Below are 23,603 nucleotides of genomic sequence, written 5' to 3'. Positions count from 1 at the left end.
GTGCTCTGTGAATTTCATTGAGCTATATTTATTGTGAATAGCAAGTCACACGTTGACTGGTTTACTACAGCAATATTGACCCAAAATAAACAATTTTGCTGTGATTTAATTGCAATATACTGTTAAAAAAAAGGATGCCGAAGTAACTACATAATCATGACAAATTACCTTATTATATTATTATATTACATTAAGCAAATAACTTTGAAAGTAGGCTATGCCAACACTGTAGCTGCTCCATAAACACTTAAAATAATGTCACATAGACATAAATACGGCAGCGACCTTGTTGTTTGTACCATAGACATTCTCTGGTTCATACACAGTTTCGTTTGGTCTCTATACTAATGTAAGGTACTCTGCTAGAACTCTGGGTGACGGACTGCTACAATACGTTTTGTCTCCATTTCTGATTTAGTGACGACAGTAGGAGAATCTCAACGCTGATAGGCGTTTGTGTCACACGCAAATTATTCAGTCTATCTACATTTCAACTCATGCAAATACAAAATTTTGCCTCATTCCTAATTTGTGTCTTTGCATTGACTTTACATGCAATTGCTCCGCACAAAAAATTTGCCTCACTTTTAGTGTAAACGTACCTTTAGGCTATAGGTCAAAACATCTTCATGTGAACTACTTCCTGTGTGGCTGAATCTCAGCAGGAACTCTGATAAATCTAATAAACACCCCAACTCCTCTGGGAGATGAACCATTAACAGATGAAACAAACAAACAGGAATAACTGTGGGTACACACAGTGATAGACTTTTTCTTAGGTATATGACTGGAAGGATGATGAGGTGACATCGCAGTTTGCAATGGTCTGTGTGTGGACTGACGCACATCAGCACCACAGTGATTAACTGGTTGGTTGCTGAGGCGAGAGGTGTGTACGACTCCAGGGAAAAAGCTTAATATGTGAGGACAGGGGTGTTGCTTCATCTTCTTTGGCTATCTTGCCTCAACACAGCTCTAACAAAGGATGACTCCATTTTGAGTATTTTCCCTACCCACATACCCCACCCCCAACGCACACAAACACAGAACACATAGCACAGTAGAGATTCTCAAAAGACAGTGTCACTGATGCATGCCATGCCCACTGTGCATTCAACAAAAATGCATTACCTATTGTACATGTGCACAAGTATCTCGCTATTGAATTGAACACTGAGTATATGTTAATCTGACATCACATCGCTTTGTACAGACATAAAGAGTGAGCTATTGTGGAAAGTCATGATTTGACGAGGACCCTCAGGAGAAGAAACTAGCACAAAGACAGTCAAGCTTGCTTTTATATCCATTTCCTGTATTTAGGCGAGGGGGCTGGGCTGATGGGATGAAATATTTAGTGAATGGACAGAATGGAGTAGAAGAAGATTACCTCGAGTCAGTGCCCCAGTGCATGGCGTAGATTTTAGCCAGATGCCCCCTCAGTGTCCGTCTAGTGCGCATCTGAATTCGGCCAACAGGGTCGATGTTAGCTGTGATCTAAATGAGATTTAGATGAGAGGAAAAAGATTGAAACTGCTGTTTGCAATTACAAAGTAGTGTGGTATAGTGAGGTTTTGTATTTGTTAAATGTAACAGAAGAATATGATTTAAAGGCACGATTAATATATGAATATTAAAATATAAAAAAGAATGCAGTCTTCAAATCATGCACTCACAGCACCCACAGCCAAACATATAAGCCGTTATGTAGTATATCTTACATTTTATAATAGTCATAAAATAATGGTGAGTGAAAATCGTGTATATCTATATTTCTTACCTGAGACAGGGTAGCATCTGCACACGCTTTCCTGGCATCCTGAAACACATCAAATCTGTTTCAGGCCACAAACTCTTTACAATTAGTTGACATCAGTCAATCAAAGGGTTCTGCATCGCAAATCAGATAATTCTTTTGAGTACCACCCAATATAACATAAGAAGAAGAAGAAGAATATAATTGTGTGATCTCAGCTTGGCTGCATTGTTGCAATGACAGTTACCATTAAAGTAAATAAAATAATTGTTATGCAATTATGGAACAATACAAGAAAACGTCAGCAATAATGATAACAATTAAGATGGATAGGTTACTACAATAATGCTAATGGGAGCCCAGTATAGACTTTAGCAGACACCTGAAACCAAGATAGACCAGTGTATAAAAGTATAAAAACCCTGTTTCTATTGCAGGCTAACGCTGAATGACTTAAAGGGCTTAATTTGCGCTATATTTATATAACGTCAACATGGAGATGCATCACAATAGGATTCTTCTCAGTGAAAAATGTGCCATCATTACACAAGTTTGAAATATTTTAAAGCACCAAACTAAATCGACAAAATGTCACTCTGGATTTGTTACTAACGGAACAAAATAAAAAACAAACAAAAACACAGACAGACTTGAGGACATCGAAGGCCTTACTCTGATCTGGTTCTTGAGCTGCTCAGCCTCCTGGCGTAGCTGATCCAGTTCACTCATTTTCCTCTGCTAATGGTGTGCTTCGCTCCGCCGCCTAGACTCTTGCTGATCTGGTGGAGACAAAAAAAAGAGAGGCTCAATATAGATACTACATACGGCTCTTCTCAAATTGGTGGGGACACATAAATGCTTATATTGTTGACTTTTTTTACTCTGAATGCTAGTGTACCAAATTGCAAGACCTTGGACAACATGTAAAGACATTGTGTGCTTCGTCTTCTGTGATAAATGTATTGAAAAAGTACAGTTGAATATCACGTAGTGTCTCTTAAATCCAATCTGTAAGGCCCAGACACTGCTGCAGGGAATCACAACTCCCCAACACTTTCTAGACAAGACTCAAGACATGTCCTTGCCAGCTTGAAACTGTTACCTAGCAACAACCACTCAGCAGCTACTTTAGGCTTAAGATAAGAATTTTGAGGATGATGTTGAATTTGTTCTCTCTCCCCTCAAAAACAATAGCAAACCCTTGGGCAAAGATTTGGCCACACCGAGCAGCTGATAACCATTCTTCAACAGCCCTGGCGAAAATAAATGACAAAATTTAAATCCACACGGCGATAAATGATCAAGAGACACCCCTCCCCCTTACTGACAAAAGAAGCAAGAATTAAGAGGTAAAGGTAAAAAGTAGAGCGGTAAACCAAGAGACCAGTTTGGGTTTCGTTGCACTACTGGAACCCCAGGGTGCTCAGACGATGGGCAAGGTTTGAAGAAGCCGTCAATGTTCTGGCCTCTGGACTCTAAACTCTCCTCCAATGTCATCCCTGTAATCCTGGGACACAGTTGATTCAGCTCCTCCAGCCAAATCCGGTTAAGACAAAACCTGCTGATGATCCTAAAAGCAGTGGCTATCCCGCTGACCCCAATCCTCTGGGTGACGCTCTTAGCACCGACACTTTCACTCTCAATACATAAAGACAAATTCTACAAAACTAAAAAAAATTATATTGCAACAATTATGAACTCTGGCTTACAGGCTTGTTGGTCACTGGTGCAAAACAGTGTAAGTGGTTCAATCAGTGCTGCTAGAAGTGCCTGTATAAGTCACGGCAAATCAACGGACAAAACTTTTCAACACAGCTGTCCAATAAAAGTCCAGAATGATTTATGATTTCAGTGACAGTAAAGTAAATTAACTACTGTCAATCCATCATTTGACATGGTCTCCTTTTACTAATCTCTAGGATTAATTGCACAAATCATAATTTTATAGAACAGAATTTCCTAATTTCCTATAAAGAACACCTAGGTTACATGACTGCCCATCTGACAAATGCAAACTACAATTAACTACAGTACCATTTGTACTGCAAACACACCTTACCTTCCTGTATCGGTATAGGTCCTTTGTCTTGGGGAGTGTTGAGACCTTCTGAATGAACACCTTATCCTTCAAGTCTCTGACATCTCAGTAGCTACCTGTCACCTGATTGGCCAGCACCGCTAAATGGGTCTGTATCTGAGTAAGGCGCCTTAACCCCCTAATCTTGGTGATAAAAACATCTCATGTTAATATCACGGGCAACAATGTTGTCTGGACAGCCCAATGTTTAAGTGGCAACCACCACCTACCAGTGGCCAGTCAACAGATTTTGGAATCTGAAAATGTTTCACCGGTTGATGAAGTCTGGGTACGGATGATTAATATACACTGCAGTGTATGAAAACTCAACAACCACACTTGTACTGTTGAATTCTTCCCGTGCGTCAAATTATTATATACCATACAGCTAAAACGACCTTAAAGGCTTTTATTACAACGGAGCCAGTTTGTTTCAATATTCTGCATTTTTGCTTGTTTTGGGCGCATTTAAATAGTTTTTATTCAAATACGACTGAAAGGCTGCTGCCACAGTGGTGGTTGCAAGTGGTTTTTGCCAGGCTTAGCACTTGAAACACCATCGCCTTCTGATATGTTTGCCCATCTTTGCAGGGGAACCATATAAAGGACCACAGATCTTGTACCCATAAATGTATTTGCTCCTGGCCAAGGAACTACAGGGGTGGAGTCTACAGTGCATGCTGCTGGCTGGTCACAAGCCTTGTGAACACAAGCCTACAACATGCGAACCGCATCCATTCCGTCTGCAAGCAAGCACCGGTTGTCCTGGCATTAAATGATAATGCAGCAGAGGGCACAGTGGAATACCCCTCGCAGTCCTTTGCTGGCTAGTAAGTTGTTTGTTGAAGTGTTCGGACAATCCTGGTCAATTAGTCTGGTAATCACATGATCATATCCTAGTGTTTATTCATTATGAGTAGATATATCAGTGTTTCCCATTTATTACAGAGCCCGCCAAAACCTTTTTGTCCAGCCACAGTTTCATAATGAAGTGGAAATATTTTTACACTTCTCAATGGGTGGGCTGGCTGGCCCTCTCTGGGCACATTTCCTCCATAGGGGTGCGTAATGACTGGCTGTAGTTCTGCTCGGAAAGTGAAAGTGGCTCGCAGCTCCAACCGTGTCAGCTTTACATCACCCCTTGCCTGGACTTCGTCGCTTCCTGGGACGTGATCGTAGTGCTCCCTGCACCCTCTCTCCCTCCCGGGGAATGATGGGACCCCCCTGTTCCCGGTGTGAATGTGAACCAAGGAAGACTGTCGGTGTGCAGTCGGTGGGGCTGTTGGTAACCTTTGTGAGCATGGATTTTTTTTGTTGTGTCATCACCATTCATATTTATACAACAACTGTGTTTGATTAAATTATTTACAAAGGCAGTGTAAAAAATACTGATACAAGAAATTATCCTGCATGTTACTAAATGTTACTTAAGTAAAAGTAGAAAAGTATAAGCATCCAAAGATACTTAAAGTATCAAAATTAAAAGTGTAGGCTACTCATTATGTGGAATGGTCCATTACAAATATATTCATGGTAGCATGGAATCTCTTAATTTTGCTCTCAAGGTACACCAGATTGATGCATTTAACTTCAAAATGTACAAACTTTTCATCCAGGGGAATGGTTCAATGTCCACCCACTATAGTCCTGGGGAATCACTGTATCACATTGTAAGAATAAGACTAAAAGAGTTGACTGCAGGACGTCGAATAAAAGGAGACCATGGCACAGCATTATTTGGAGTTGTTACAAATGGCTTAATGGTTTACAGGCTGGCTTTTAGTTAAAAAAAAACCCTAACCCTAAAAAAAAAAAAACATACATACATACATGCAAAATTAGTCCCTTTAAGTGCCAACTTAAGTGCACCAAACATAATCTAAAATATTAATTTAAACAAAGTCGTATTATTTTTTTTTTTTTTGCAAAAAGTTACATTTCTGGAAGTCTATGGTCTTCTAAGTAAAAGTTTGAGATCCTGTTAATGCCCTGCCAGGCCAGTACTTCTTCACCGCTTTCTTATTTTAGGGGCTTTTTGTCTTCACTTTTGGTTTAAACAAGTGAAACACATGCTCAGTTGGGCTGAGGTCAGGTGATTGTTGTAGACTGGTTTGGTCCTTGGGAAAACCGGTTCCAAAATTGGGTGAATTTCAGGCCGTTTTCTATGCATTTATTAGCAATATTTATGCTTTACCCATTGGCCTCTGTGTTCAAAAATAACCCAGCCTTTAAAATGCAAAAAATCCAAGAGTAAGGTTAAATGGGTTTATGATATTAATTAATAAATTAGTAATTTCTACAAAAAATAAATAAATAAATAATCAACAACTTAAAATAAGACGTGTGAGGTGAGGTGTGATTCAGAGGACTCTCTTTCCCTTGTGCTGGTGGTGGGAGTGTTGAAACTACTGGCAGTCCAACAGATAGAGCCTTGACTGCACTGCCTTCTCTTTCTGCCAGCTATTTTTAGAGAGGTGGTGGGGGAGGAGGAGGAGAAAGAGGAGGAGGGGAGCAGACTTCACATTTTCCAGCCACTCCTATCAGCTCCGACATCTCGAGCACAACACAGTGACAAGGAGAGGGGAAGTGTAATATGACTCCACACACACTTACACACTTCATTGGCATTTCTCCTTCCCGATTGGCAATGATCATGCATGCACCATTTCCACAACATACGAACGACACACAAATACTTTTTTATTGGGCTTCTGGATCAGAAACATTTCTGCCGAGGTTTCTTTGTACAAGGCAAAAGATGAGGAGAAAACAATGTGTTGAAAAATATGTTAAAAAATGTTTTAAAAAACGTTTCTTTTTACCTTTGAACAACCATAAATGTGCAGCGTTACAGAAAGACGACAAGACTTGGACAATATGTCCAAACACATCACTCTTCACACTGTTCAGCAAACCTTGTTTGCAAAGTGGACTTCTGATTGACTGAGGACACTTTATTGCCAATATTTGAATCATATATTAATTAACGCAAAACAAAAATAAATGATGGCTAAATATACACGGTAGGTCAGCAGGCTTGAAAGGACATAAATCACTGGATGGTCTAGTGGGGTTTGGAATAGATTTTTGGAATAGACAAAAGGCTGCACCCTGATGACATAAGGAGTGGGGTAGGCAGTGAGATGTTCTGGTGCACAAGAGGATAGAGGCAAGGGAGGCAAGCTGGAGGACAGAGCCAGATTAAACTAATGAGAGTGAACAAGCAGAGGACAATTGGGAGGGGAGCTGCTAATTAACCCCATGGTGAAGGGGAGGCTAGGCTTGGTAAGCTTCCCAGCATTAGAGACTGAGCAGGAGGCCTATACTTACTTCGCCTGGTTTTCTAGGCCTTCTGAAAATATAGCCTTTTCAGCATTTTCAGCCAAACACTCTGGACAAATGAGCATATACTGCACAAAGTACTGTACATGCTGTACAGGGAGTCAGCACAGAAAAAGCTACACAACATAATCCTACCCAGTACAATAAGCCTGCAACAACTTTTGTTTTCATGAAAACAAAATAAATAATGACTCACTACCGTGGCAATAATTAAATGATCTACTAGACATGAGTGATATGCAGAGCAAACAAATTCAAACGATAATTGTCAGTTCCAGAAAAAAGTCAAGTCACTAGAAAATGTCCCCCTGGAGTAGAATGATCTTCTTCCACTCCCAAATTTCTGCATTGTTTTTTAAGGTTAGACCCACACTCAGATTTCCATATACTGGAATAGTAGCACTGACTACTGTCTGTCCTTTATAGTCCAGCATGAGCAGGCTGAATCTGACAAAAACATCTTTAGGGCCCTATGATTATCGCAATGCGCAAAACAGACGTAACTGCATAATTTGATAATAAAAATGGGATCAAATGTAAAATGCTGAATATTGTGATAACACAGACTCTGTGAAAAAATGTCAACTGATTTCATAGAGCCCTCATATCTTTTTTCTCTATTTAGGGATTCCACAAGTCCAAAATGTGTCTTCAATGGACAATGCATTTTATTACGAGGTGTATATATAACCGCATTGGATCAGGTCACCAGCACTGAAAGTAAAGGGGCACATCAGCACATCAAAAGCACATCTACCAATAGTGCATGTAACTCTTGGTAGATGTCATGACAACATTTTTTAAGTGAAATTTGCCAAAACACTAATCTTGTGCTGAAAAATAATGATGTTCATCATATATTGCAAATATAACATTTGTCCCAAACTGCAACAAAGTTCTTCACTTTTTTAGGTCTTTAAATTAGCATAGCAAATCAGGTCAGAGCACTGTGAGTTTTGCGCTTAAGTGTCAAAGCAAAATGAAAAGTGATTGCAATATTACTCCTGAGGGGACATTGTGTACATTGGAAGTTTGGGCACTATTTTTGCATGTGAAGAGAAAAATGCATAGGACCATACAATCAGAAATACTACAGCATTTTTATTTTTAACGATTAGGATTTTTTTAACATATCCTCTAGCTGTGAGAAGGACACACAGCTATGTGTTAAGCACACATTACTGTAGCATTTGAAATGTGGGGTAAAGATTGCGGGCTTAATAATGTATGCCCTCCTGCTTGGATACCAGCTGTCCCCCCCACCTGATTGTTCCCGCTAACTCACTTCTCCATTGGCTCTTATATTCTTGTGCTTTGGAGTGCCATTAAGGTTGTGGTTAATTTGCTGCCATTAGGAACATACAGTATGTGGTACAGAAGGATATGGATGAGACTGTGTTTGGTTGCAAGACTTTGAGTAGCAAGCTATGGCAGAGCCTTGCTAATGATCATTTGTGTCAATAAGCTGCCTCCAACCTAATACGTACAGTCTTTCTAAGCAGGCGTTTCCTTTTTAAGGGTGTTTCCCTAGCTGTGCTTTTCTCTCACTCTTCCCTTTGTCAAAACATTCAGCGGATGTGGCGACAGTGCGCGCACACTTACAAATACACTTGCTCTGTGGTTTCTGCTACTTCCATTGCACTTGCCAGTGTCCATCCAGGCTTTGAACTACACTATGCAATCAGCTGCGTAACAATAACAGGTTACATAGGACATCCTGACAGGCAGGCTTATGCTAACAGACAAAAATGTAGGGACAGAATCAGAGAGGAGGATCAGCTGCAACACCAGAGGATAGGTTGTCTATTCAAACAAAATTAGGTCAGTGACTTAGATTAGGCCTAGCCTTGGCTGGTAAATAATCAAGACTGACTGGTGGCAAGAAGATGAGTATATGAGTGAAAAATGCCAAGATTAGTCACTTTTAGGATCTACTGGGAGAACATAAGTGAATGAATGAAGGAACTAATAGGCATGCAACAGTAACCACTATTAACATTATACTTGAGATATATTATGAGATATATTTTTGAATTAGTTTTGTCCAAACTGTTCATTTTGTTGTGCAGTTATACTGTTTTTCCTCATCTCTGTTCACTGTGCAGCCTGCAGCGAAGGAGAATAATGTATTTTACAATGTTTCAACAGCGTTAATTTTTTTCACTGGCGACTTTGTTACAATATAGGCAAATAGACTGCGGTATTTGGAATGCATGAACACCAACACTTCACACACGTAACTTATTGACAGTAATCTGCTCTGCATCACCGTGTATATATGTGCCCGGTTTCATTAATAGTTATTTAGTTAATAAAAAAAAAAAGTGATCTGACGAGGTGCTCATACCGCACCTGAAACCAGTTTACGGCAACATGACAACAGACAATACTAAGACTAATAGTTCAACTGTCTATAACCTAGTGCACAAATACATGGTTAAATACATATTTTACCGACTGCTGCAGCATGTGCGCCAATCAGGCACAGTCCTTAGTTAATCAGTCTCGGAGAGTTAGCAGCCATGATGCTGCGTATATTGTCGTGGACACAGGCAGTCACTGCATCAATTAGTTTGACTGCAACGTTGTCAGCCATGTTTCTATATGGCATACTCTGGGTTTTCACCAGTATATTACAAGCCTGAGACAACATTAGCGAGTGCCCATTCGAGAGAATGTGTGGAATGATGAGTACGAAGTTAGCAGTAACGTTATAGCGGTCTTATAGCGTAGCAGTGCAGTGTGTGTACAGTTTATTGGTCGGTGAATAAAAAGCGTACAACTCCTTGATTGTCTTGCTTGCTACCCGCTAAATAAAGTGAAGTGGGTTAGCCCTGAAGGTAGCAAGAACTTATATATCAGGAAAACACAAAGTTAAAGGGTTAAAATATCAGCAACAACATCATGCTTGCTTTAACTCCTCAAAGGAAAATCTGCTGAAAACAAAAACGTTTTCAATGTCATCGTTGAACTTAAATGTAGTCATATTGTTACTTGTACACAAATATAGGTAATTATACTTAGTTTTACAAAAAAATGGCATCTGTGCAGCAGCCATGATGTCAATTTTTGGGTCCACACATTGTACAAACATTGAAGTCAGAATGGTAAAATGGCAGATGGCTATAAAAGCCCTATTCCTGGCTCACAATGGGAATGCACCTCTTGTTGCAACTGGAATGGCTTTTAGAAAAGCACTCTGTCTGAAGAGACTACCTCATTTTTTTCCTTCTCTCTTCATATATCCATCCACCCATCCACCCTACCATCCACCCACCCACCTGAAGAAAACTTACAAATATCTAAACGCATACTCCTGCCCCTGTGCCCTCTCACTTTGAGTTTGGCAAACTCATTGTGCTCAACACCTCCAGTCTAACCATCCGTGACAGCTTAACCACCGACGTGCTCCAACTACCAAACTGGCAACATTAAGGTCAGTCAAAGTAATCTCAAATAGCTAGCTGTTTAAAAAAAAAAAAAATCAGTAAGCTGTCCTGATCCACTTGTGATGGATTTTGTTGACATACTAATCTCCCATCCATTCCTTACTTTTCTGGGGTCGACCACACGGCTAAAATTTTGCTCTTGGTTTAAAAAAAAATATATGCATTAGCACTTCAGACTGGAGATGGAGAGTTGATGTCCAAATCCTGTCCAAGTCTTACTGCACCATCACCTTGCTTCACTTATTTACTGCTCAGGTCAAATGTGCAGTATGAAGCTGGACGATGTAAAAAAAACAAAGGACAAAAGAAAGACAATAAAAATGACTGATTGCAATCTGAGGTTATAAACATCAACAGAACATTCCTGATATAAATCGTATATGCTGTCAATTTTCATTTTGTTTAAACTACATCCAATTTTGACATGTGCAATACAGAGGCATATGATATACTAAGTGCATTGATATTGTTGGTCTGGTTGGTGGATGAGGGTCTGTCTAAGTGCTGTGGGGAAGTGATGCATGGTAAATGTAGCAGAAACCCAACCAGGTCACAAAGAAGGCAGGGACAAGGGAGCTGATGATGCAGTACGAGAAGACAGAAGGGAATTGCTCCTGGACATCTTTTAAAAGCCCCATCCAATCTCACTCACTTTGTCATTCTCTCGAACACAAACTTTCTATAGCTTGGTCTTTTTTCACCAATTATGAGGCAACTACAGTATGGTGGAGGAGGAGTTGAAATCCTCCTCTCCATCTGAAAATACAATCGTTAATATAATTCAAAATCTAACAGTGAAAGGCATGCCCTCTCAGATGGATTACTTTTACATTATTTCTCTCGTCTAAGAAGAACCACCAAGCCCAGCTTTGCCCCTAGTGGCTGTAGTAGTTTTCTAATATCTGTGCAACCGCAGCATCATAAAGGTAATTTGACTGACGTGACATGTCTGAGTGGCTGCCCTGACAAGGCAGAGTGTGATGATTAGCATTGTGCCGCGTATCAGCCACTCCTCCTAAAGCAATACAGCAGGCAACGAGTAAAGGTTGACAAACTGTGGACTATTGCTTTAATCACCGTCTGAGGAGTAGGTGGATTTCAAATCCTTATGGGTCTCAAGAAGAGTGGTTGAACTGAAAATGAATAGCCTTGGGCTCCATAACCCATTTTGCTCTGTTGAAAGTGGAGCAAAATCCTGGGGCTACAAATGAGTATGCATAAGTTGACACAGTTCTGATCATGATGTTCCACTAAATGTGGGTGCACAATTCATTTGAAGGAAAAATTAAACAATACAGTTCAGCAATTTTCTAAGTAGAAGAGGCTGCCTTTAGATAAAACCCTTCCATTCTGGTGTAAACTCTGGGTGGAATCGTACCAGAAAGATGGTTTCATTATTCAGCTATTTGTGGCAACTGAAACAGCCATACAGGACAAACATGGGCCCAGAAAAAGCAAACATGCACTAACAAAACACCTGACACATTTTCTTTATAGGCTTTCAATTTATGTGATATAATTTCTGTCCATTGAAGCCTGAGATCAGGAAGGGTGAAGGGCTGGCTTTAGAAAAAAGCATTTTACAGGACAGATTGGAGCTGTATGCATGCCACAAAAACCTTTCCACATCAGTGGACTTGGAGCCAGGGGCAATAAGTGTATGGTGAAACCCTTGCATTTCCTGGAAAACAGTGGCACTACCTAAAAGCTTAAGAAAAACAAGACACTCCCAATTACACATGCACAGTTACCTTGCTTCTGTTACTGAACGTATGCTAATCAATGCAATGTTAATCATTTCTTTCCCTATTTATGGAATGTTTAATAGGCTCAGGGTTAGGTATATTGGTGCCTTACTGAAATTACACGAGTATGAATGGTAGTATGTGTGTGGGTCTGCCATGTGACAGACACACACACACACACACATACAACCAAACTGTGTGTGCCTCACCTACTGCCCAATGTGAGCTCCAGGCCCATGCCCTGCAAAGGTTAAGAGTACAGAAAATGGATTGATTGGTGGATGAATCAAGGTTTTATATAAATGGGCGTTTCTATGGCTTGAAATTGCTGGATTTCAAAATTGCTGCCTTTTATACCTTGAAACAGTGTTCTCAGTAGAATATTAGCATATATAAAAAATACATTTATATGTGGATTTTACTGTACTGTAAATATCCTACTAACCACAGCTCTGAATAGGTTGAGGTGCCAAAATACTTTTTAAATAGACAGTGGTACTGCCCATTACTTCCTGTTGCCTTCCTCATATTTAAACTCACAGCATTACTGTATTTACCATACAAACGGATGCATTTTAATGCAGATCTGTGCATTTGAGTAGCTTTTTAAACTGTACCTGAAACGAGGGCAGGGTATTGGTAACCTCTATAGAGACAAACTGGCCATGTATTTGGAACTCAATGCAGCTACATTGCTTACTGATGCACGCTGACATGATAATTGAAGCTGCTGCGACCTAGTTCACGAGCACAAAACATAAAGAGTCAGCATACATTCCACTATTTTTGACCTGTCGGAATAGAAACTGGATTGTGCTATCGAAAAGGTTATACCAAAAAACACTTTGACTAGCTCATTGATGATGCTGCTTATCAGCTCAGGATATCCCTACTTTATTTTAACAGTTATTATTGTTACCTGTTCATTTGTGCAATTAAATTGAATATTGTAAGCATACTACATTCTTTATTCTTGGTTTTGAGCATATTCACTCTATGAGTTAAATAAACTACTCAAATTAAACTCAAACTCAAATTAAAATTTGTGTATTAACACACCCTTTTGTGGTAGAAGACATCTATATTTTCAGTTCAGTTTCATCATCAACACAGCTGTTCCACTATGACTTGAAATATGCTTGGGCCTCCCTCCAAACATCACTCATGCTAGATGTGGAATTAGGGTGAACTGTCCCTTTAACTGGAAACATTGTGTGTGTGCTCCCTCAATGTGGCTGCCTGCTGTGGGTAATCTCTGATGATAGGGGACATAACATCAATGGGACTGACAGCGGAGTTTAACTGATTGATCAGTGAAACATTCCATGATGCGGTGTACACTTACTAGACAGTGTGCATTGTTATGGGAAATAGCAGACACTGGCTATTGTCGACTCCCAACAGGCAGAACTAGCTAAAAGAAAACAACAAGTATCTGACAATATAATTAATTATAAGCTGGTCTGAAATACTATCCTCTGAAAATAAAACTCTGAGCCACAGGGCTAACAAGCCAAACAGAAAAGCTAGCACTAATGTTGATTAACTGTGAATTAAAAACAAAAAAGAAGGAAATCCATGAAAGGTGAGGAAAAGCAGTCACATACATTAACAAAAGGTATGTTTCGTGCTTCAGACAGCTGCAGAACCAGCTTTTCATACAGATAAATGAATGAGTTAAATTAAAAAAGGAAAGCAAAAAAAAAAGGAAAGGAAGGTCAGGCTAGCCCAAAGCCAAAAGCATGACTTTATTTAAAACATAAAATACACTCCTTTGATTGCATTAATAATCATACCCCTCCCCCTGTGCTTTTTCTCAAAGCTTCCAAGAGAGGAACAAGTGTGTGTTAAGAGTCACATGACAGCCAGCCCACTCTTTGTGACTATGGCCTTTCTTGCTTTAAAGAGGAAGAAAACTCACTAACTCTGGCTGTCTTTCCCCGTCACCTCAGGATTCAGGTTTGGCCACATTTTTCCTGCGCAAGTCAAATGTAAGGGCGAGAATGTAAACAGACAGAGAGATAATCTCTATTCAAAGCAGGACAGGCGTTGAGGTGAACAGGCTAAGCAATGCTTGGGCTTGTGATGGGATTCCGGCAAGGGTTACACAGTGTCTGAGTGGTGACAGGCTTGTGTGTGGGTCGCTAAGCTACACTGGTGCCAGGACCTTTTGGCCAGTGGTGACAAGCTACTATAGGTGGAACAGTACATGTATTTGTTCCATACCCTATCATTACAGGACATATATTTTCGGTACGCACTGAGGTCCAAACAGCTGTTCAACTCTACTAAAGGTTAGGTAGCACACCAGTTGTTGTTGCAGCACTGTGGCATGTATGCCAGCTTAGCCCAGTTAGTCATGCTCTAATGCTATAGAGTGTTAATTGCTGCAAATATGAGACTACACTCGATCGTAGACAATACCGAATTAAAGCATATGGTCAAAGTGCATGAGACCCACTAAAATGTGCCTTCACATACACATTTCACTGTGTTGTCCCTTTCCTATATAAACAAGAGCAAGCTGATGAAATGATCAAAAGCCTTACGATGAAGCATAACGATTTACATTACAGACATTTGTGATATTTATTTTGTTAACGACAATAAAACTGCATTTGTGTGCCTTTGCTTTTCGGCTAGGCATTATGGCCAATGAGTCATTGTTGCTTGTGGACATTTTTTAAATAAATGAAAACATGTATTTATTATTGTTACGTTTTATTTATAATGCTTATTATTATTTGCCTCCTGTATTTACAAGATACTGAACTGGGACCCCAAAACCGAGTTACATACCGAAACAGGAATTTTGCGTACCATTCCACTCCCACAAGCTATGTATGCATAACAGCACCTACAGACAAACTACACACTGGGAAGTCTTTAGGTAGGATTTCCTCAGTAATGTTGACTCTGTGGATTGCTTCAAGAGAAAAATAAACAAATCAAAACAAACAGACAAAACAGAGATTCTGTAACACAGATGTTTAGTGTGTTACTGTACAAAAGCATGGTACAAGCAGGTTGCGACATAAGTATAGTTTTCAGAATATATATTTGTCAGTAGTGAGCAGCATTTAAAAAAAAAAGATAATGCCTGCACCGACACCAGAATTGGCATCAACCAGTCCATGGTATTGGTAGTGTTTGCTCAACAGCAGGCTATCGTCCAGAGTAAGGCAGGCAGTATACTACATTCAAAATCAAAATCTCCCTGTGCTCGCAGGCCTGCGATTCTAAAAAAAGGAAGATTGGCAAAAGGTTTTCGTCACTACAATGGTCTCAGGACTCCAGTGACAACGTTCAGGTATTCACTGCGTCAATGTTCAATTGGAATTGGTCAACATGTCATGTCATCATTGCAAATTTGCGTTAATTTGTTTTTAACTTTTACAAATGCAAGTCAACTCCTCGTCCTACTGTTGATACTACTCTACTACTGATAAGGTGCAGGTAAAGTCACCAAGTTCCTAAAAAGATTTCATGGAAAAGTTCCTGTGTTATTAAAGAGCTAGAATCTCCTTCCACCTGTTTTTATTCGATGTACCTTTCAGAGCAGTCAAAGCTTATGTTGTTTGATTTGATTTCATCATTGGGAATATTCCCAGCATCATCCCATTCGCTGATACCTTGTTCTGGTGTAGAGGACAGACCTCCTGTTATGAATACTGGCATTTGTACCCTGTTAAGGAATACACAGCGTTTTACATTAAAGGAGAAATACACAACATTCAGACAATAAAAGCGGCAATTAACTATAAACTTTGTAAAGATATAGCGGATTAACGTTAACAGAGAATTAAGTCATTTTCTCCGTTTGTGGTTATGAGCTTCTGCGTTCTTCAATGGTAAAGCCGTGCCGCGTTATGCTTTTAGTGCACGACCGTGCATGCGAGTGTGCCCCACTGGCTAGCTTACAGCTGCCCCTCTTCACTGCTCTCATATGGCTGTCGCAGCTGATGTGCGATCGGCAGAAGACCTGATCACCGCGATTACTATGAGCAGCATGCATGGGAATGACTTACAATAGGCCTACATGTCTGATTAAGTTAGTTGCTCCAAAATGTGCTATGCAGTTAGCTCTAATATACAGCCAAGCAGAATCGTGCTGTCAACTGGTTGATAACAGCTCAAATTAACTAGCTCTCCTCTTGATGATTTCAATGGTTTTACAAAGTAGCTTTAACACAGATGGTCACTAGAAAGCATAAATACAGATAACCTAAAGGCGTATTTTTACTGAATCGCTGCCCCCAATAAAGATTGCATATTTTTCACATGCCTGAACAACTGCATGAAGCATTCCACTTGTGCAAACTTGGAAAAAAATAGATAAATAAAAATGTAAACCTTTTTAGTCGATAATTAGCACAACTGTATACAGGTCAAACTCAGCTATCAGCAGATGTTTTAACAAATTACTTTGACAGCTTTTGCCTAAGGTATTGTTAAAAAGGCAACCTAGCAACAAGGAGGTACAATTACGCCATATTTAGCCCCACATTTGCCTATGGATGTGCAACACACCCTGATGAAACGGTTTCAGTTGTGTTCTGTAGGAAGCTCAGTGTGTGAATAGAAAAAGGATTTAGATTGCTTAACAACAATACACCAGACCTGAGAGAGAAGTAATCAGAGTCATAATGCAGAGGCCACCACTAATGGCCCATTTCAAATAAAAAATAAAAATAAAAGTGGCTAGTTGATGAAGACGCCATTAAAAGATTGAAGTGGATAAAGAGAGTTATGCCTTCAAGAGCACAGATCAATTGTTTTCGCAACGGTCCATGTATAAGCAAAACTAACCATCTATAGCTTAACACTATGGTTGTTGTTTTGGTATTAAGTAGAGATGCACTGATTGATCGGCTGCCGATCGAAACCGGACAGTTTTCAGCTGATGAGCCATGAACGGTGATCAGTCAGTTTCATATTTCTTCATGCATGCAGCATGATAGCTTTACGATGGCACAATGTGCCACAGAATTAACGTCACACACGTGATGGTGAGTGAAGAAGACATTAAGTTAAATTCTCTCACAACTGCAAGTATAAAAAATAAGCCGTGTTGGAACAACATTTAAAAAGCAGGGGTTAGGGTAAGTCAGGTTAATCAGAAAGTGATATTCCCCTGCATGCTGCACAGAGTAATCCAAACCACCAGCTCATCTGCCGACAGCACGAGACAAAACAGCTCACGTTAAAGGGGTTTGTATTGACTTGCATGATGCATTCATGCTTTACTCAGTAAAAATTTGTATTGAGTGGAGCTCAATTCTAATGCTATACGATGCGTTTAATGTACTCATGTAAAATCCAGTTTTTGTTGATACATTTTAATAGATAGTTGTTTGAAGGAGATGTTTAAGCAGAATTTAAATAAAAATACAATCATTTATTTCATGTTCATTTGAATTGCATGTTTTCTACAAATAACCATTATACATGACAATAACTAAGTAAAAGGAAAACATTGACTATTTACACTGACTTTGGGAGGCTTGAATCTATTTTTCAGGGTAGCTCTGGGACAGTGATCGAAGAAAACAAAAGTAAGTATGGAGCCTTGCCATAAATGATAGTTCTTAGAAAGAAAATCTGAATCAGCGGGTCAGACTTTTGTATGATTCGGCCAAGAAAATTACAATCTGTCCATCTCCAGTGACAGCAAGTTGGATAGCAAGATGGGAGTGTTTCCACTGAGAGAACTTCGAGTGTAGGCACCCAAAATGACAACCTTAAACTTAAGATTGGTTGTGGATAAAATAGGTAACAATAAGTCAGTGGTTTGGTGACACTTCAGCAAGTTTAGCCACATCATGGATAAGACCTTGCTAAACAGGATTGGGGATAATAAAGTCTGAAACAAATAAGCAGAATAGCATCAAAAAAGTCAGGAAATGTATAAACTGATGCAGCACCATCCAAAGTGAAAATGCGTAAAGCCTTAAACACCAGCAATCCACAGACACAAACAGCGAGGCACAAATCATAATATAAATAATCTGCTTTTTTTGTTGTTAACGACAACTTTCTTTAAATGGCATGACATGGAGCAGTCATGCAGTCAAAAATTAGGGATTTTAACTAATGGCTGTGACCCAAGATATTGGCCCCTGGATGTAAATATTTAACAACAATGTTTTAAGTTTAGAGCCCATCTTTGGACAAACAACAATTTGGAACCCACAGTTACAGCCAGATAACCACCTCTTTGGTTCTACCACCGCTGCTTGGGCTAAAGTGAACACAATTCAGCCCAGTTTATTCAAGTTTGGACATGAAACACCAATGCTCCGATGCTGTATAAATGACCAAGCACAGACGTTGACATATGTGCTGTTCTTTACAGGTTCGGGATTCTGAGTAAACTGGATAACAACGGAGCACTGTTATAAACTTTGACCTGGTATATGGGTAGAGATATATTTAAGTGCAGTAGCACCGAGCTGTCTACTCAACAGGAAACATTGATGCATTTTAATCAGTGCCTGTAGATGTTTTTTCAGGTGCATGTTCGCGAAGCCTCTCAGCACTTTTATGCTTCTTAAACATGCCATACAGTTAAAAGCAGGATAATATCAGAAGTGAAGAGAAATCAGCACTATCACTGGCAATATCCACATAATCCCAAAGAGTGAAATCCACAGAGATTATAATCCCATTCATATCCTGCATTAGCAGATTAAAAGAGAAAAATAAACATCAGCGGGATGAAAATCCTTTTATTGCAATTAAAGACCCCCTCCCAGCGCAAAAGGCCAATGACTCAGGTTTTAAACATATGGTCATTATCTTGTGGTGACACTCATCCTACCGATCCTACTGTGTATAAATCCTGGGATAAAATGTCTTTCAGACACACATTGCTGCCATACACCACTTGTATCATTGCATAGACACCAATACAATTTTTGAGAAATGCCTGCAGATTATGCCGTCATTGACTACCCGGGTCACTGGACAGAATCTCAAATACATTCTTGGTATCAGTATAGTTTGGGTGACATCCAGGTCACAAAGGCTAATTAACATTAAATGAGACACTGTTTTATGCCTAGTTAGATAACTGGGTGCTCAAACAGGTTTTACTCTCACCAAAACCATTATTGATAAAAAAAAATGTAAAAAACAATGACATGCCATGTCCGGTACCATGTATATGCGTCATATTTTATCTACACTGGACACAGGTGAGAGCAGTTAGGCCAAGTGGTTGAGGTTAAGTCTCAAGAACTGGACAAGTTAATTCATAAAGAAATATGATAAAAGAGCATAATCTTACATTCCAGTGAACCTGAGAGAAATCACTAAAATAGCAGTGATGTGTTATAATCCTGTGAGGAATTACCAGGGCAGAAAAAACATCAGCATGAGGAGTTTGGGGCCAATGCTTAAAGTTGACAGCAAAACATAAATATAATTGGGTCATTCAGTGGCTTTGCAAATGTACCAAAATTCCCCCTAAACTGATAAAGCTACATTACCAATATAAAAAATACATACTTGTGTGAACTAACGAAATATGGCTGATCTTAGGCATGTAAAAGCACACAACATTATTAAAAGTTTGATATGTCACATTTGTGCTTAAGTGTTTTGACAAAATAAAAGAATGTGGGAAAATCACTGCACTTAAAATAGATTTTTCTCTTATCTATTCGGTTACTGTAAGTTCTAGTAAGGATTGATAAATGTGTCCTGTTTCCCTGAGGTGTGGTTCCACACGTTTGAAATAAGACATTGAGTTTAATATCAAAATATGTAAATAATTGTATTTCTTATAAAGCATAAAAAGATGCATCCTAGTTGCCATGTAGCCTGGTATTCAGGCTCACAGTCAATGTACAACCCCCCTTCCCCACCACCATGTTGTCCTGTATCTGAGGTGCACATATTTGATTAATCCGAACAGGATTCCTATCGGCTTTTAAAACGTTTTTAATACAAATACATTCTGTACATTTTTTAGGATGGGGGAAATCAAAGAAATGCAGTCTGCCAAGTCTGAACCCATCCGATGCTCGGCATCTGTCTCTCTCAGTCTAAGAAAAAGCGGTGATGAAAAAGGCTTTGAACGCCATCTTGTTCATTGCAGCTGCTTGGGCCCTGAATACAGGAACCCATTCATTCGAGGACGCGGAGGAGGAGGGGGGCACACTGGCAACATGAATTCATCTTTGTGAACCAGTAAATACAAATAGCTCTTTTAAGAAACACCGAAAATGTCATGTCGGCGACTATAAGTCGGACATTTTCAGTAACGGATTATTTAGATGCCATATCTCAACACTGCTCGTCAATAACTTCGTCAAAGCGGCAGGGCTACATATATCTTGCCTCGGTGCTAGAGGAGGCGCTCGACTTCCTGCGACAGCACGTCTGGCTCGTTGCTAATGCATCTTTCGGAATATCTGCCGCTAAACAAACAACTCCGATCTCGCCGCTTCTACTTTAACGCCGTATGTCGGCGTGCTAACTAGTATCTAACGCTTCATTGTGGATAGGCTAAAGCGTGCAGGTTTTCCGGGCTACATCTTGAAATACTATAGAGCAGCGCGGCCCGGCGAGGCATGGTGTAGCTGCCAACAACTTGCCCGCAACAGACCCATGATCGAGATAAACAGATAGTCAAAATCCAATTAGACAATCGCGTTTTCGCATCATTAAAAGAAGAAGTTCAAATTAAGGTTGCACTTCGCGTTCGCTAAACCGAAGCCGGTTTAACGTTGGCACTCGTGAAACTAAAATGGCTATTGCCCCCAAATCAGGTCCATAGGTCTGTGCTATCGTTTGGTAACAGGGTCATACACATACAGTATTTTACATTATAGTACATTGTAGGGAAGAATAACGGAAGCACAATCAGTGGGTGGCTGACTCCGCGGACGAAACGTGGGAGTGTTAACATATATAGCTCTGGCATACAGTTGCCACACAACATTATGGGTTGGTTTCGATTCACTAAATTAAAAGCTGCTAGCTCAACAACCCCGTTTGAACATTTGCTCGTCAACCGACCGAGTTCACAATCGGTGAAACTCGGCGTTACGTTCACACACTTATCGAGGCAAATATGAACGCTTCATGATTCGCCGAGTTTTACATAAAAGCTGCACGTAACAACAACACCGTTCGATTTCGCTAAAAAGCAACCGGCAATTTGTTCTGGTTGCCATGTTCGGAATATAACGTTACACGCCCAGGACAGCCACACCAGGGCTGCGAGCGTAGACTGTGTCCACTGCTGGCTAACTTGTATGGACTGGCTACGGAATAGTGGGGGTGGTAGTGATTCTGTTGGTCAAGTAGCCATTTTTAGACTCCCTTCGTTGTCATTTGCATGATGCTACATTTTTTTCTTAACACGAGAGGAAGTAAATCCAAACTCGGTTCGTTTGTTTGAGTTACGAGACTGTAAGAAGTTGCAGCTATGCAATCACCTTAAACACTTAGCCTACGGTTAGTCAACAGTAAAACTGAGAGCAGCAAATGTGCGACCAGGTAATCGCTAGCTATCTACAGACTTACGTTAAAGATGGGAAATGTGGGCCGACATGCAGATCAAATATGTCCGGGATAATTGTGCTCAACATCACGGCTTAAGATAATTGAACCAGAAATTGAACTATCGTTCGATCAAACGGGCTACTCAAGCAAAGCTGATACAGTTGAACCCAAACAGCTTATTTCTTTAGAGGGGGGAAAGATACCCGGACGTTGGAGAGGGATGCTGGCTAACCAAACGAGCTGTCACCAACTAACCTTTTAATTAACAAGACCACTTTGCATTAACTACCAGCTTACCGTATTACACCATTAGACATAAACTCAGCTAAACATTGTTGTAATGAATAGACACCTTGGTTAACGCAGTGCGTTAAGTTTCTCTAACAGTGACCCCCACCCACTCTCTTGGCAGCAATGACTAGCTAGCAGCAGGCTAACGGCAGCTAACTCTAACGTAGGAGCCACTCCATCCAGTTTAACCCCTTTCGTTGATCTTCCTTGCTCGACAGGCTAGCCAACTGCACGGGCACTTAAATGCATTTCCTGAAGCGCAATGTAAAACGTCAATTAATATCCTTACCCGTTTTCAGTCGGTGGTATCCGTTGTTTATATCACATTGACTGGAAACAGCTAAATCTTCTCTCCTCTCTCCGCCCAGGCGCTAAGATTTAGCAGGTTTAGCTACCGAGGAGCGGCACTCCCCGAACCCAGTTTTTGACCCGCCGAGGGGGGAGAGACACCGGCACAGAGGCGCAGATATAAGGCGGTGTTCAGCCAGATAGACGTGTCAAAGAGTCCCGTTTGAGCGTGTTTTCCGTTTCAACGCAATCTCCAACTCACAGCAAAAATCCCTTCTTATCTTTCCACCGTCGTCGTCCCTCTTTTTTCCTCCTTCACGCCAGGATCTCAGTCGCTTCTTCCTCCGGCCATCAAACAGCAGAGATGGGCGCGGTAACCCTGCACTCAGGTCTGGGAAACCCCACGTTACGGCAGCGTCACAACGCACGGCGAAGGGTCGGCGACCAACAGATCAGGAAATACTGCCATTTTTGGTAACACCAACTCACCTAGATCACTTTTACCTGCCAAAACACTGCTTTTAATCCCACAAATGTGCTTATTTTAAGGGCTCAATTGAAACGTGACACATATTCATGCATTTCTCACGCCAAAATAGGTTAGAAGAAACAGCCTTTCTACATGGGAGCCCTTGTTTTTGACAGTGGTTTTGAAACTGTGGCCTACACAACTCTGTGGATTCTGTGGGTTACTTTAACTATCACTTACCAGGACTGATGTATTTCAATATTTAGAGATGAATGCCTATTGTGTGCCTGTCTATTTTATCAATGGTATCTCTCCATAGATAAGTTTGCACTTTCTAAAATCCCAAATCCACGTGCATATATGAGCGCTTGGTATCTTGACTAAAGACGGTCAAAAAGTGTCTGCTGTGAGTGATAGAAACATGTTTGAATGTGACTCACATGTCAGTGTAACAACCACTTCTTCTGACTTTTCCTGTGAGTACAACAACCGCTACTTCAAGCCAATAACACTGTTTCTCATTTGCAAACCAAAACAGATTGTGCCACAAATTTGACTAGTGTATGCTCTTTCCTGCCAGCGGGCAGGGCTGAATCCAAAACACAACCTTACTAGATGCACAGTCAATAATAATATACAGAGTCTCGAGTATTTATTTATTGTTTTAAAACAT

At 40.3% G+C, this 23,603-nt stretch overlaps 1 protein-coding gene across 3 annotated transcripts in view; it reads right to left on the bottom strand.

Annotated features, from left to right (window-relative positions):
* gnb1a (guanine nucleotide binding protein (G protein), beta polypeptide 1a) overlaps positions 1-22,815 on the bottom strand; it is a 33,057-nt gene extending 10,242 nt beyond the window's left edge. The window contains exons 1-4 of one of the 3 annotated variants that reach the window (XM_084016516.1): positions 22,463-22,815; positions 2,429-2,535; positions 1,781-1,819; positions 1,391-1,497 (exon numbers count right to left, since the gene is read on the bottom strand). In XM_084016516.1, coding sequence (XP_083872642.1) covers positions 1,391-1,497; positions 1,781-1,819; positions 2,429-2,485 — 203 coding nt within the window. In that variant the 5' untranslated portion in view covers positions 2,486-2,535; positions 22,463-22,815. Of the gene's footprint in view, positions 1-1,390; positions 1,498-1,780; positions 1,820-2,428; positions 2,536-3,140; positions 3,160-3,815; positions 3,866-22,462 lie in introns of those variants that run through there. The other 2 variants (XM_084016515.1, XM_084016517.1) reach the window with 2 other exon arrangements.
* Between the last annotated feature and the right edge of the window lie 788 nt (positions 22,816-23,603).

Source organism: Eutrigla gurnardus, assembly GCF_963514095.1.
Source record: "Eutrigla gurnardus genome assembly, chromosome: 8".
Classification (NCBI taxonomy): domain Eukaryota; kingdom Metazoa; phylum Chordata; class Actinopteri; order Perciformes; family Triglidae; genus Eutrigla; species Eutrigla gurnardus.
This window is presented reverse-complemented; position numbering and strand designations above follow the sequence as displayed.